Genomic DNA, 15,000 nt, shown 5'->3' with positions numbered 1-15,000 from the left:
ACACACAGACACACACACACACACACACACACACACACACACACAGACACACACACACACACAGACACACACACAGACACAGACACACACACTCACAAACACACACATTCACACACAGACACACAGACACACACACACACACACACTCACAGACACACACACACACACTCACAGACACACACACACAGACACACACACACACACAGACACACACACACACTCACAGACACACACACACAGACACACACACTCACAAACACACACACTCACACACAGACACACACACACACACACACACAGACACAGACACAGATACTCACACACTCACAGACACACACACACACACTCACAGACACACACACACACACACACACACGGACACACAGACACACACTCACAGACACAGACACACACACACAGACACACACACACACACACACACAGACACACTCAGACACAGACAGACACACACACACACACTCACACACAGACACACACACACACAGACACACACACACACAGACACACACACACACACTCACAGACACACACACACAGACACACACACACACACAGACACACACACACACTCACAGACACACAGACACACACACTCACAAACACACACACTCACACACAGACACACACACACACACACACACAGACACAGACACAGATACTCACACACTCACAGACACACACACACACACTCACAGACACACACACACACACACACACACGGACACACAGACACACACTCACAGACACAGACACACACACACAGACACACACACACACTCACAAACACACACACTCACACACAGACACACACACACACACACACACAGACACAGACACAGATACTCACACACTCACAGACACACACACACACACTCACAGACACACACACACACACACACACGGACACACAGACACACACTCACAGACACAGACACACACACACAGACACACACACACACACTCACCCACACACAGACAGACACACACACTTGTTCACACGAAGCCCCCCCCCCTTAGGGGCGTGGTCCTGGTCTTCCAGTGCTCAGAGCATCATGTGATCTGTCTGGACTGTTTCCGTGGTTACTGTCAAACTCGACTCGATGAGCGGCAGTTTGTTTACCATCCTGAGACTGGCTACTCGCTGCCATGTGCAGGTGAGGGCATGATGTCAGAGTGATGTCACACGCAGCGTCCGGCGTGGACCAGTCAGGTGATCAATAACTGTGATCGTGTTTTCAGCCAACTGCGAGGATTCTCTGATTAAGGAGCTGCATCACTTCAGGATCCTGGGAGAAGACCAGGTACGTTCTACCTCTAAACACAGACTCACCTGTAACTCGCCTGATTGGGGCTCTGTCTGTCAGTATGGGCGGTACCAACGGTACGGGGCGGAGCAGTGTCTGCTGATGGCTGGAGGACTCATGTGTCCGTCACCTGGCTGTGGGGCGGGGCTTATTCCACCTGACGACGTCAGAAGGGTGGAGTGTGACAGGCAGCTGGGGTGTGGCTTCGTCTTCTGTAAAAACTGCAGGGAGGAGTACCATGAGGGGGCGTGTCCCAGTGCCATAACCCCGCCCTCCGGTGAAACTTCACAGGTCAGGACCGATCAAAATAGATCAGTTAAACAATAAATAGATCAGGAGTATCCTCCTCTTCCTCAGGAGTTCCTGGTGGACGAGGAGGCGTCTCTCAGAGGAAGGTGGAACCGAGCGTCCATGCTCCTCCTGCAGGAGACGACCAAACCGTGTCCTCGGTGCTCGGTTCCCGTGGAGAGAAACGGTGAGAGCGGCCAGATTACACAATAAATCAATAAATCAATAAAATGATCGATGCTGATGAACCCCAGCATCGATCATCTGATCACTTCAGCCATTGTAAAGGATTTTAAGCTTTGGTTGCTGACTCGGCAAACACCTAAAGAAGAACTCACAGGTTGTTTAATGCGTTTGTCTCCCCCTGCAGGCGGCTGCATGCACATGCAGTGTCCTCTGTGCGGCGCAGAATGGTGCTGGCTCTGTCGGGTCGGCTGGAATGGAGAGTGTATGGGAAGCCACTGGTTCGGGTAGCAAACGCAGAGGATTGTGGGAGATGTGGTTTTAAACCCCAGAACCTGAATAGAACTTAAATAGAAGTTAAACCAAAGGATACATCTGTTGTCATCTGTACATCTGCTCTACCATATAAAATATTGATTTATAAAACAGTGGTTATCAGTCTGTTTGATTGCCTATCAAACACAACTTTATTGATCCTGAAGGATCAATAAAGTTGTGTATTATTGTTGCTTAAAGTTGTGTATGTATTATTGCTCAAACCCAGAAGATAAATAGTGATGTGGGGTGAGGATGATGATGGTGAGGCTCTGACTTCATCGATCAGATCTACAAAGCCTACAGATTATTTTATTGATTGGCAGCAGTTAGCAGGTTTTATTATAAATCTATATCAGCATTCTTTACAAAAACAAACTGCAGCAGATAAAAAAGAACATTTAATTAAAAACGTTATTCTGGTCTCGTCATATAAATGAACTCCATGCTATGCTACGCTTGGTGTGCTAGCTGTAGCTTACTCTAGTTGATACTTATTGACACAAATCGATTAACCCCCCCCCCCCCCCCCACACGCGCACACACCAGCCTGCCGTCCAGCTGTTGACGATTTCCGGTTCCGGTCCTGACTTTTCCAAGCAGAAGGAGGAAAGATGGCGGCGACCGAGTCCGACAGAGATCTACCGTCCGCGTTATGCTCGGAATTCCTGAATTTCTCCGCCAGAGACACCGCGACGGTAAGAAACCGTCACCCCGGACGAGGCCCGCCGGTCCGGTCCCCGCGTCACGCCCGTGTTTACCGGCTAACCCGCCTCCGGTTCCGCTTGTTTTTCCGCAACTCGGCTACGGGGAGCTCATGCTAATGCTAATGCTAGCAAGCGGTGGTCTGTGGAACATCTGGATGTCAGGAGCAGCTGTTCACCCAGGAAGCTAAACGTTAGCATTAGCAGTAGCATCGGGTCAGACAACAGTAACACGATCGTCCTTCCGGTCACGTAAATGATGCGAGACTACAAATGTAATGCGCAGGTGTCACACCTGTTGTAGCTGAGCTGTGATTGGTTAACACGTCTGACTCACTTTACCTGAGCAGGTTTAGACGGCATCTGAGCGTACCTGTAATCTGGATTAGATTGCATTAGATGTGTAATTATTCATGTAAACCGAACAGAACCGAATCCGAATTGAGCAGGATGCTGGTGGCGGCGCAGAGATCAGCCGGACCGGGTTTAGGGGCGTGAGGGAGACACGGGTTCCTAACCCCCCCCCCTAACCCCTCCCTCTCCTCCTCAGCGGTGGCTGGAGGCGGCTGACCTGAAGAAGGAGGTATATCTTCACCTGGCCGTCTATGTACCCAGAATCCTCTGCCTGGGTCCGACCACGGGAGGGGGCGGAGCAGGTAGCAGCAGGGAGGAGCAGAGGGAGGAGCTGGCCTGCCAGCTGCTCCTGATGGCTCCTCTGGAGTGGTTCCTCCTGGGGGAGGAGCCATCTTCTGGCCTGGCCTTCTTGCAGGAGAAGAACCAGCCGTCGCCGCTGTGCGGACACGTGTTCAAGGTGGGAGAGCCCACCTACTCCTGCAGGTGAGATGCGCGCGCACGCACGCACACACACACACACACGCTGGTTCAGGTGTTAACACGGAGGTGTGTGTGTTTCAGGGAGTGTGCGGCTGACCCCACTTGTGTTCTGTGTATGCAGTGTTTCCTGGGCAGCGTTCACAGAGAGCATCGATACAGAGTGGGTACACACACACGCACGCGCACGCACACACACGCACACACACGCACACACACGCACACACCTGCTGCTATGTTGTCCCAGGTTTAATGTTTTATTGCACACCTGGATCTGGTTTTCATTATAATCAGGAACCAATAAAATGTCCTCGACCAGAGGAGGAGGGGTTCTGCACTGACAGAAAACGTGTGCGTGTCTGTGTGTGTGTGCGTGTGTGTGCGTGTGTCTGTGTGTGTGTCTGTGCGTGCGTGTGTCTGTCTGTCTGTGTGTGTCTGTGTGTGTGTGCGTGCGTGGGTGTGTGTGTGTGTGTGTCTGTTTGCGTGTGTCTGTCTGTCTGTCTGTGTGTGTGTGTGTGTGTGTGTGTGTGTGTGCGTGTGCGTGCTAGATGACCACATCGGGAGGTGGGGGGTTCTGTGACTGTGGCGATGCTGAAGCCTGGAAGAAGGGTCCTTACTGTCACAAACACACTCCGACAGCCGACACCAGAGACAGCGAGGAGGTGAGACGCGCACCTGTCTGTCAGCCGGGCGCCACCTGTGTGTGTCTGTCTGTCGGCGGGGTTACTCGGAAAGATTTAAACCCAGGTTTGAGACGCTGGGGGAGGGGTCGAGACCTTTATGGTTTTAGTTTTGACCCATCGGGATCCTGAGCCTGCTTAGACTAAGTTACAAAAAACGTAGTAGTATTACTAGTAGTACTCTTAGGAATGCTGTTGGTATTACTAGTAGTACTGTTAGTCGTGTTGTTGGTATTACTAGTAGTACTGTTAGTCGTGTTGTTGGTATTATTAGTAGTACTGTTAGGAGTGTTGTTGGTATTACTAGTAGTACTGTTAGTCGTGTTGTTGGTATTACTAGTAGTACTGTTAATAATGTTGTTGGTATTATTAGTGTATAGTGTATTATTATTAGGTATTATTATTATTAGCAGCCCGGTGTAAATCCAGACGCATTAACGGCTCTCCGGCTCCAGAACCAGCGTTTATTGTAATGGATGTTAGATCTGTAACATTAAAGCATTTTAATATATCAATCATTATTTTCCCAGAATGCCTCTCAATGGATCTAAAACGTTTAGTCTCCAGCTGATGTCATTACTATTTTAATGCTAAGCTAAAGGCTAATGAAGGAAACTGACATCGTCTCCTGATTTGTCCCTCCAGGATCCCGCCGCTCTGATTCCAGCTGACATGGTTGCCCGTGGTTACAGCCTCTTCTCCGTCATCCTGACGTACGCCGTGGAGCTGCTGACCTGGGACCAGGAGGACCAGCTCCCTGCAGGACTCGAGCCCCCGTACGGACACACCCACACTGACATCACGTCCTGCCAGCTGTCTGCTGTGCGTTCTAGCTGTGTGTGTGTGTGTGTGCGTGCGTGCGTGCGTGCAGGGCGCGAGCAGACACCTACTACTGCATGCTGTTCAACGACGAGGTCCACACCTATGAACAGGTGATCTACACCCTGCAGAAAGCCGTCAGCTGCAGCCAGAAGGAGGCGGTCAGCTTTGCCACCACCGTGGACAGAGACGTGGGTAACCCGATCCGTCTGTAAGCCGATCCGTCTGCAACCCGATCCCTCTGCAACCCGATCCGTCTGTAACCCGATCCGTCTGCAACCCGATCCGTCTGCAACCCGATCCGTCTGCAACCCGATCCGTCTGCAACCCGATCCGTCTGTAACCCGATCCGTCTGCAACCCGATCCCTCTGCAACCCGATCCGTCTGTAACCCGATCCCTCTGCAACCCGATCCGTCTGCAAGCCGATCCGTCTGTAACCCGATCCGTCTGCAACCCGATCCGTCTGCAACCCGATCCGTCTGCAACCCGATCCCTCTGCAACCCGATCCGTCTGCAAGCCGATCCGTCTGTAACCCGATCCCTCTGCAACCCGATCCGTCTGTAACCCGATCCCTCTGCAACCCGATCCGTCTGCAAGCCGATCCGTCTGTAACCCGATCCGTCTGCAACCCGATCCGTCTGCAACCCGATCCGTCTGCAACCCGATCCGTCTGCAACCCGATCCGTCTGTAACCCGATCCGTCTGCAACCCGATCCGTCTGCAAGCCGATCCGTCTGTAACCCGATCCGTCTGCAACCCTATCCGTCTGCAACCCGATCCGTCTGCAACCCGATCCGTCTGCAACCCGATCCGTCTGCAACCCGATCCGTCTGCAACCCGATCCGTCTGCAACCCGATCCGTCTGCAACCCGATCCGTCTGCAACCCGATCCGTCTGCAACCCGATCCGTCTGCAACCCGATCCGTCTGCAACCCGATCCGTCTGCAACCCGATCCGTCTGCAACCCGATCCGTCTGCAACCCGATCCGTCTGCAACCCGATCCGTCTGTAACCCGATCCGTCTGTAACCCGATCCGTCTGTAACCCGATCCGTCTGTAACCCGATCCGTCTGTAACCCGATCCGTCTGCAAGCCGATCCGTCTGTAACCCGATCCGTCTGCAAGCCGATCCGTCTGTAACCCGATCCGTCTGCAACCCGATCCGTCTGCAAGCCGATCCGTCTGTAACCCGATCCGTCTGTAACCCGATCCGTCTGCAACCCGATCCGTCTGCAAGCCGATCCGTCTGCAACCCGATCCGTCTGCAACCCGATCCGTCTGCAACCCGATCCGTCTGCAACCCGATCCGTCTGCAACCCGATCCGTCTGCAACCCGATCCGTCTGCAACCCGATCCGTCTGCAACCCGATCCGTCTGTAACCCGATCCCTCTGTAACCCGATCCGTCTGCAACCCGATCCGTCTGCAACCCGATCCGTCTGCAACCCGATCCCTCTGCAACCCGATCCGTCTGCAACCCGATCCGTCTGCAACCCGATCCGTCTGCAACCCGATCCGTCTGTAACCCGATCCGTCTGTAACCCGATCCCTCTGTAACCCGATCCGTCTGCAACCCGATCCGTCTGCAACCCGATCCGTCTGCAACCCGATCCGTCTGCAACCCGATCCGTCTGGAGGTCGAAGCTGCAGCAGGTCCGTGTTCTCAGACACGTGTGTGTGCGTGCGTGTGTGTCGTGCGTGTGTGTGTGTGTGGGCGTGCGTGTGTGTGTGTGTGTCGTGCAGGGCAGGAAGTCGGTTCGATACGGAGACTTCCAGTTCTGTGAACAGGCCAAGTCTGTCATAGTGGTGAGTGATGACTGACCGCTCACCTGGGCTTCCACCTGGTTGCTAACGGTAACCACCCCCTCCCCCCGCCCACCAGAGGAACACCAGCCGCCAGTCGAAGCCTCTCAGGGTGGAGGTGATGCACTCGTCCGTTGTCGCTCATCAGCGCTTCGCTCTGAAGGCCCTCAGCTGGTTGGGACAGGTCATCCAGTACTCAGGTATATCTGCCGGTCTCTACCCAGAATCCTCTCTGTCAGCGCCGCGGTGTGAGCAGCGGGTTCCTGCTGTGTTCCAGATGGTCTGAGGAGAACCTTGTGTCAGGTGGGACTGCAGAGAGGTCCCGAAGGAGAGAACTCTTCTCTGGTCGACCAGCTGATGCTCAACGACTCCAAGATGTGGAAAGGTAGCCACGCCCAGGACTCACCTGTCTGTCACAGCCACACGTACAGGTGTCTGTGACGTCACTGGACTCACCTGTCTGTCTGCAGGAGCGAGGAACATCTACCACCAGCTGCTGATGAACAGTCTCCTCATGGACCTCAAATATAAGAAGATATTTGCCATCCAGTTTGCCAAGGTATTATTGATCAAGGTATTACTGATCAAGGTATTACTGATCAAGGTATTATTGATCAAGGTATTACTGATCAAGGTATTACTGATCAAGGTATTACTGATCAAGGTATTACTGATCGAGGTATTACTGATCGAGGTATTGCTGATCGAGGTATTACTGATCGAGGTATTACTGATCAAGGTATTACTGATCAAGGTATTATTGATCAAGGTATTACTGATCAAGGTATTACTGATCAAGGTATTACTGATCAAGGTATTACTGATCGAGGTATTACTGATCGAGGTATTACTGATCGAGGTATTACTGATCAAGGTATTACTGATCAAGGTATTACTGATTGAGGTATTACTGATCGAGGTATTACTGATCGAGGTATTACTGATCGAGGTATTACTGATCGAGGTATTATTGATCTTATGTTGGGCTGACCCAATGAGGGCAGCAGGATGTGACATCGTTAGCTCACCTGCAGCAGCTGTTGGTTTTTGGTGGGGGCGGGGCTGTACCTGTACTAGCTGGTTAACATTACCTGGATTGGCTGCAGTGACCTCTGACCCCCCCCCCCCCCCCCCCCTCCAGAACTACAGACGCCTCCAGACAGATTTCATGGAGGACGACCACGAGCGGGTGGTGTCGGTGACATCACTGTCCGTCCAGCTGTTCACCGTCCCGACCATGGTGAGTGTTGCTCCTCCCCTTCCTCTGCACCGCCACACACCTGTCTCTCTCTCGCTCTCTGCCTGTCTCCCCTGCTGGTAGAGTTATGAACTGCGTCGGAGACGACCGTGACCGTGAGTTCTCACCGTCCCGCCGCGGGTGAGTTCAGTCCGATTGTGTCGGAGGTGAGAATAAAAATGTTCCTCACTGCAGCTGGTCACCGCCCCCCCCCCCCATCATCATCATCATCATCGTCCCTGGACGCCACATCTTCATCGTCCTCACACATCACACCTTCAAAGTATTTCCAGCTGGCTGGACGCGGTTTTGCGAGAACCCCCCCCGGTCCTGTGTGTGTTCCAGGCCCGGATGCTGATGGTGGAGGAGAGCCTGATGAAGACCATCATCGGGACGTTTGTGGATCACCTCCGCCACAGAGACCTGCACGGGCGCTTCCAGTTCGACCGCTACACCGCCCAGCAGGCCTTCAAGTTCGGGCGGGTCCAGAGCCTCATCGGGGACCTGAAGTCAGAACCAGTCTCATTTAACGCCCCGCTCTGTGTACTGGTATACGAGTACACAAATACAAGTGTGTGTGTGTGTGTGTGTGTGTGTGCGTGTGTGTGTGCGTGTGTGTGTGCGTGTGTGTGTGCGTGTGTGTGTGCGTGTGTGTGTGCGTGTGTGTGTGCGTGTGTGTGTGCGTGCAGGTACGTCCTGATCAGTCGACCCGCTCAGTGGAACGATCAGCTCAGATTAAAGTTTCTTGAAGGTCTGGACGCCTTCCTGGAGCTGCTGAAGTGTATGCAGGTAACACACACGCACACGCACACACACACACACGCAGCCCGTCTGTGTCTCCGGCTACACCTGTCTGTCTGTCTCAGGGCATGGACCCGGTGGTGAGACAGGTGGGACAGCACATCGAGATGGAGCCGGAGTGGGAGGCGGCGTTCACCCTGCAGATGAAGCTGACCCACATCATCTCCATGATCCAGGACTGGTGCTCTACCGACGTAAGTACTAGTACTCCTCATAGTACTGGTGTACTGGTACTGTATTAACGTCCAGGTGTGTGTGTTTCAGGAGCAGGTGCTGATCCAGGCCTACAGGAAGTGTCTGAGCGCGCTCAACAGCTGCCACCTGCCTGAGGGTGAGCAGCCAATCAGCTTGAGTGTCGCGGGTCACTCTGTGGAGACGTTCAGGTACCAGGTGTCTCAGGACAAGGTGTCCATACACCTGCCGCTGTACCGCCTGCTGGCAGGTAAGCCCAAGCGCATCATGCTGATGACCGATCGATGGATGGACGCTATTGATTCCAGGAATGACTCTGATCCCTGATATTTGTTCTATCAGGATTCCACATTCTCCTCAGCCGGACGGAAGTCGCCTCTCGCTGTCCTGAACAGCTTCCTCTGGTGGGTTACCTGTCCCTGTCCCTGTCTCTGTGTCTGTCCCTGTCTCTGTCCCTGAGTCTGTCCCTGTGTCTGTCCCTGAGTCTGTCCCTGTGTCTGTGTCTGTCCCTGTGTCTGTGCCTGTCTCTGTGTCTGTGCCTGTCTCTGTGTCTGTCCCTGTCTCTGTGTCTGTGTCTGTCCCTGTGTCTGTCCCTGAGTCTGTCCCTGTGTCTGTGTCTGTCCCTGTCTCTGTGTCTGTCCCTGTGTCTGTCCCTGTCCCTGTGTCTGTGTCTGTGTCTGTCTCTGTCTCTCTCTGTTGGACACATAACCTCGTTTCCATGGTTCATTGTCCAACTTCCTGCCTCTTCCTCTTCTTCTTCCTCTTCCTCTTCTTCTTCCTCTTCCTCTTCTTCCTCTTCTGTGTTTATTAGTGACGCTTTCTGCGGTAACGTTCTGTCATTGGTCAGAAAGTCTGAACCAGCCAAAAAGTTGAATCAGAACCCGGTTCCTGATCTGGACCCTGGTCCAGGTGTTCCATCCTGTTATTGACTGATCATTTTGATTCTGTTCATGTGGTGCAAATCAATAAACTAGTGTGTCCTCAGGGTGAACTGAGCCCCCCCCTCCTGATTGAGCTCCCTCTGCGCTGCCTGGTGCTCTGTGCCCAGGTGCATGCTGGGTTGTGGAGGAGGAATGGCTTCTCCCTGATCAACCAGGTGAGTCCTTATCAATAATGGAACCGAGTTGCCTGCAGTGTGTCGAACACGCACGCACGCACGCACGCACGCACGCACACACACACACACACACACACGGGGGGGGGTTCATCAATCGTCTGTCTTTCCGTTCCAGATCTATTATTATCACAACGTGAAGTGCAGAGTGGAGATGTTTGACAAAGACATCATCATGCTGCAGGTCAGACTCGCGTCAGAGAGCATGGCTGGGCTGGGGGGTGGAGCCTCTCCCAGGTGAGGTTGGGTGGGAGGCGGGGTTTGTTCCAGCTCTCAGAGGGAACCCAGTTCTGTCCAGAATGAACCCGTGATGAATGTTTTTACGTTTGTCGGTTCTCACTTAATGACGCACTCGATGAACGATGACTCAGCAGTTTAGAACCGTTTAGAACTCGTCCAGCTGTGAGGACCGTATCTCCGTCGTTAGGTGAGGACCATTAGAGACCAGGTGGACTCGGTCTCTGACGGTTCTGGGTCTCCATGTAGGTCGGGGCCTCCATGATGGATCCAAACCACTTCTTGATGATCGTCCTGAGTCGGTTTGAACTCGTTCACATTTTCAGCTCCACAGACTGTAGGAAGAGATACAGAGAGGCTAACAAGGTCAGTACAGACTCTACCGACGGTCTACTGACTCTAATGTTGGTCTACCGACGGTCTACTGACTCTAATGTTGGTCCACAGATGGTCTACTGACTCTAACGTTGGTCTACCGACGGTCTGCTGACTCTAATGTTGGTCTACCGACGGTCTACCGACTCTAACGTTGGTCTACCGACGGTCTACTGACTCTAACGTTGGTCTACAGACGGTCTACTGACTCTAACGTTGGTCTACAGACGGTCTACTGACTCTAACGTTGGTCTACCGACGGTCTACTGACTCTAACGTTGGTCTGCTGACTCTAATGTTGGTCTACCGACGGTCTACCGACTCTAACGTTGGTCTACAGACGGTCTACTGACTCTAACGTTGGTCTACAGACGGTCTACTGACTCTAACGTTGGTCTACCGACGGTCTACTGACTCTAACGTTGGTCTACCGACGGTCTACTGACTCTAACGTTGGTCTGCTGACTCTAATGTTGGTCTACCGACTCTAACGTTGGTCTACCGACGGTCTACTGACTCTAACGTTGGTCTGCTGACTCTAATGTTGGTCTACCGACTCTAACGTTGGTCTACAGACGGTCTACTGACTCTAACGTTGGTCTGCTGACTCTAATGTTGGTCTACCGACGGTCTACCGACTCTAACGTTGGTCTACCGACGGTCTACCGACGGCCTACTGTCTCTACTGTACGTTCCAGGATGTGGTGCAGCAGAACAACACTCTGATCGAGGAGATGCTTCACCTCTTCATCATGGTTGTCGGTGAGTGTCTGTCGGACGTTTTACCCCAGACTGGTCCAAGATGGCGCCGGGGTGCGGCTGGCCGTCGGTTCCTCTCGCTATGCATTCTATTGTTGCTGTTTATAAGTCTTGGTACCCTAAAGATCAAGTCCGAGGACCTGCACAGGTGGCTTCCTGTCCCGGCCCCACGCTGGAACTCCCTGAGCTCCTGAGGTGTTCGTAGGCGTCGCCTGCGTGCCGAGCTGCTTGATCTTACGCACCTGTGGACATGGAAGCGATTGTCCTACGTCGTGCTTTATCTGTGACAACACAATGCTAACATTTAGCAGCATTCAGCTAACAGCTGTGTGTGTCTGTGTGTGCAGGTGAGCGATATGTGTCAGGTGTTGGCCAGGTGGAGCAACTTGAGGAGGTCCGAAGAGAAATCATCCACCAGCTGTCAGTCAGACCGATGGCTCACAGCGAGCTGGTGAAGGCCCTGCCAGAGAACGTGAGACAATCACCTGTCTGTTCACCTGTCTGTCTGTTCACCTGTCTGTTCACCTGTCCGTCTGTTCACCTGTCTGTCTGTTCACCTGTCTGTCTGTTCACCTGTCCGTCTGTTCACCTGTCTGTCTGTTCACCTGTCTGTCTGTTCACCTGTCTGTCTGTTCACCTGTCTGTCTGTTCACCTGTCTGTCTGTTCACCTGTCCATCTGTTCACCTGTCTGTCAGGTCATGCTCACCTCACCTGTCTTTATTCCTCAGGGGAACAAAGAGACTGGTCTGGAAAGAGTCATCGATAGTGTTGCTTCGTTCAAGTCAGTCTGATCCCTCCAACACGTCCACCTCAAACACACCTGTCCACCTCAAACACACCCGTCCACCTCAAACACACCTGTCCACCTCAAACACACCTGTGTTTGTGCTGTGTTTCAGGAAGCCAGGTGTCACGGGTCGAGGTCTGTATGAACTTCGTCCTGAGTGGATGAAACATTTCAACCTCTACTTCCATCACTACAGCAGAGCTGACCAGTCTAAGGTACACGCCCACTGATCAGGTCATTGATCCAGCAACCAATCAGGTCGATGACCTGTTGGGGGTTGTTTGGTGTGTTTCAGGCTGAGGAGGCTCAGAGGAAGCTAAGGAGGCAGAGCGGCGAGGACACAGGTAAACACACCTGAGTGCATCTGATCAGTAAACCGCCCATGCTAATAACGTCAGCTAGCTAGCATGTTGTATTGATGTCAATGAGGCCGTCGCCCCTGAACACGTGTGTGTGTGTGTGTGTGTGCGCGTGTGTGCGTGTGTGTGTGTGCGTGTCTGAGCAGCCCTGCCGCCCCCTCCCCCTCCCCCGCTGTGCCCGTTGTTTGCCAGCCTGGTGAACCTGCTGCAGTGTGACGTCCTGCTGGCTGTAGAGGGCGCCGTGCTGCACTGGGCCGTGGAGCCCAGCGGCGGGGGCTGGACCGAGTCCATGCTGCAGAGGGTACGACTCGGGATCGAGTCTTTCACGTTGGCCGGATCTCAACGTGGCTCTTTGTCTAACTTTAGACATTACATTTATTTATTTTTACATATTTGAGTTCTCATTTGAAGTTCCAACACTGTAAAAATAAAAGAATATAAATACATGTCCCGTGTGCAGGTGCTCCACCTGGTGGCCATGGCTCTCCTGGAGGAGCAGCAGCAGCTGGAGCACAGCGGTGGAGACGATGACATCACCTTCAACTACACACGCAAGATCACACGTCAGTGCACGTTGACGCGCACCTGGTGGTGGTTTGTAGTGCATTGAACTCACCTGGTGGGTCTGTGTGGGTGGGGCCAGGCCCAGGTGAAGCTCCCAGCACCTCAGGAAGTGTCCTGGCCCTGTTGGAGAGCCTGCAGAATGCTCCTCACCTGGAGGTCCACAAAGACATGATCACCTGGATCCTCAAGGTAAACGCCGTTTGGTCACTGTGACATCACTCCGGCTCAATGGACCAATCACATCACCCCGCTGCGGGACCAATGGCTGATCCTTCTGCGCTCAGGATTAAAAACTCTTCATTCGTTATTATAGGAGTTCCTCAGGGCTCCGTCCTGCGGTTAGTTGGTTGGTTGGTTGGTTGGTTGGTTGGTTTGGGTGAGTTCGTGGCTCAGCCTAGACCAGGTCTGAGCTTTGTGATGTGGATCCAGATGATCTGGATGTTTCTGTTGTTTTGGGTTCAGATGGTGTCCAACATCAAAACAGCGAGAGAAAGAACGTCCTCGACGTCCAGCGTCCCGCCAGCCGGGGACGGGGACGGGGACCGGAGGAGGTAGGACAGCCAGAACGCAGGAATCAGGAACGGGTGAGCGTGCGCTTATTGATCAGCCCCGGCCTCTGACCTGCTCCAGACGGTGAGGGACAAAGACAAGGCGGAGAGGAAGAGGAAGGCCGAGATGGCCCGGCTGAGGAGGGAGAAGATCATGGCTCAGATGTCTGAGATGCAAAAACACTTCATCGACGAGAACAAAGAACTGTTCCAGCAGAGCCTGGAGGAGCTGGAGGCGTCCACGTCTGCTGCCGCGGAGCGCAGGTGTGTGTGTGTGCGTGTGTGTGCGTGTGTGTGCGTGTGTGTGTGTGCGTGTGTGTGCGTGTGTGTGCGTGTGTGTGCGTGTGAGCGTGTGCGTGTGTGTGTGTGTGTGTGTGCGTGCGTGTGTGTGCGTGTGTGTGTGCGTGTGTGTGTGTGTGTGTGCGTGTGTGTGTGTGTGTGTGTGAGCGAGTGTGTGTGTGTGTATGAGCGCCTGTGTGCGTGTGTGTGTGTGTGGGTGAGCGCGTGTGTGTGTGTGTGTGTGTGTGCGTTGTGTGTGTGTGTGCGTGTGTGTGTGTGCGTGAGCCGTGTGTGTGTGTGTGTGTGTGTGTGAGCGCCTGTGTGTGCGTGTGTGTGTGTGTGTGTGTGTGTGAGCGCCTGTGTGTGTGTGCGTGTGTGTGTGTGAGCGCCTGTGTGTGCGTGTGTGTGTGTGTGTGTGTGAGCGAGTGTGTGTGTGTGTGTGTGAGCGCCTGTGTGTGTGTGTGTGTGTGAGCGCCTGTGTGTGTGTGTGTGTCTGTGTGTGTGTGTGTGTGAGCGTGTGTGTGTGTGAGCGTGTGTGAGCGTGTGTGTGTGTGTGCGTGCGTGCGTGAGCGTGTGTGTGTGTGTGACTTCCTTCGAGACTAATGACAGTCTACCTTTTCCCCTCCCAGTCCTCCCACCTTCGAGCCCACCTGTGTTTCTCAGGTGTGTGTCGGTCCCAGAAGGGTGGGCGGAGCTGAACACCGTCAGCTGGTGATCTGCATCCTGTGCCAGGAGGAGCAGGAGGTCAGGGGTCACGGCAGAGCCATGGTCTTGGCAGCATTCGTCCAGAGGTCAAC

The 15,000-nt window shown here is 53.5% G+C and overlaps 2 protein-coding genes across 5 annotated transcripts in view; both read left to right on the top strand.

The window, feature by feature from the left end:
• prkn (parkin RBR E3 ubiquitin protein ligase) overlaps positions 1-2,210 on the top strand; it is a 4,717-nt gene extending 2,507 nt beyond the window's left edge. Inside the window, exons 7-11 of one of the 4 annotated variants that reach the window (XM_068741194.1) lie at positions 1,039-1,175; positions 1,261-1,322; positions 1,386-1,616; positions 1,683-1,800; positions 1,984-2,210. In XM_068741194.1, coding sequence (XP_068597295.1) covers positions 1,039-1,175; positions 1,261-1,322; positions 1,386-1,616; positions 1,683-1,800; positions 1,984-2,087 — 652 coding nt within the window. In that variant the 3' untranslated portion in view covers positions 2,088-2,210. Of the gene's footprint in view, positions 1-1,038; positions 1,176-1,260; positions 1,801-1,983 lie in introns of all 4 variants that reach the window. The other 3 variants (XM_068741195.1, XM_068741193.1, XR_011105560.1) reach the window with 3 other exon arrangements.
• Positions 2,211-2,719: 509 nt separating this feature from the next.
• Positions 2,720-15,000, top strand: part of ubr2 (ubiquitin protein ligase E3 component n-recognin 2) — a 16,287-nt gene continuing 4,006 nt past the window's right edge. The window contains 31 exon segments of the mRNA XM_068740973.1: positions 2,720-2,809; positions 3,366-3,652; positions 3,731-3,809; positions 4,195-4,308; positions 4,972-5,102; positions 5,198-5,336; positions 6,891-6,953; positions 7,030-7,150; positions 7,228-7,335; positions 7,421-7,509; positions 8,092-8,190; positions 8,533-8,696; positions 8,877-8,976; positions 9,054-9,182; positions 9,253-9,430; positions 9,523-9,584; positions 10,166-10,276; positions 10,413-10,478; positions 10,781-10,897; positions 11,605-11,668; positions 12,013-12,137; positions 12,395-12,447; positions 12,566-12,668; positions 12,749-12,797; positions 12,959-13,113; positions 13,273-13,375; positions 13,456-13,565; positions 13,839-13,895; positions 13,898-13,927; positions 14,007-14,188; positions 14,833-14,998. Of these exon segments, the coding sequence (XP_068597074.1) occupies positions 2,726-2,809; positions 3,366-3,652; positions 3,731-3,809; positions 4,195-4,308; positions 4,972-5,102; positions 5,198-5,336; positions 6,891-6,953; positions 7,030-7,150; positions 7,228-7,335; positions 7,421-7,509; positions 8,092-8,190; positions 8,533-8,696; positions 8,877-8,976; positions 9,054-9,182; positions 9,253-9,430; positions 9,523-9,584; positions 10,166-10,276; positions 10,413-10,478; positions 10,781-10,897; positions 11,605-11,668; positions 12,013-12,137; positions 12,395-12,447; positions 12,566-12,668; positions 12,749-12,797; positions 12,959-13,113; positions 13,273-13,375; positions 13,456-13,565; positions 13,839-13,895; positions 13,898-13,927; positions 14,007-14,188; positions 14,833-14,998 (3,438 nt within the window). The 5' untranslated portion in view covers positions 2,720-2,725.

This window comes from Brachionichthys hirsutus, chromosome 7 (assembly GCF_040956055.1).
Source record: "Brachionichthys hirsutus isolate HB-005 chromosome 7, CSIRO-AGI_Bhir_v1, whole genome shotgun sequence".
Taxonomy (NCBI): Eukaryota; Metazoa; Chordata; class Actinopteri; order Lophiiformes; family Brachionichthyidae; genus Brachionichthys; species Brachionichthys hirsutus.
This window is presented reverse-complemented; position numbering and strand designations above follow the sequence as displayed.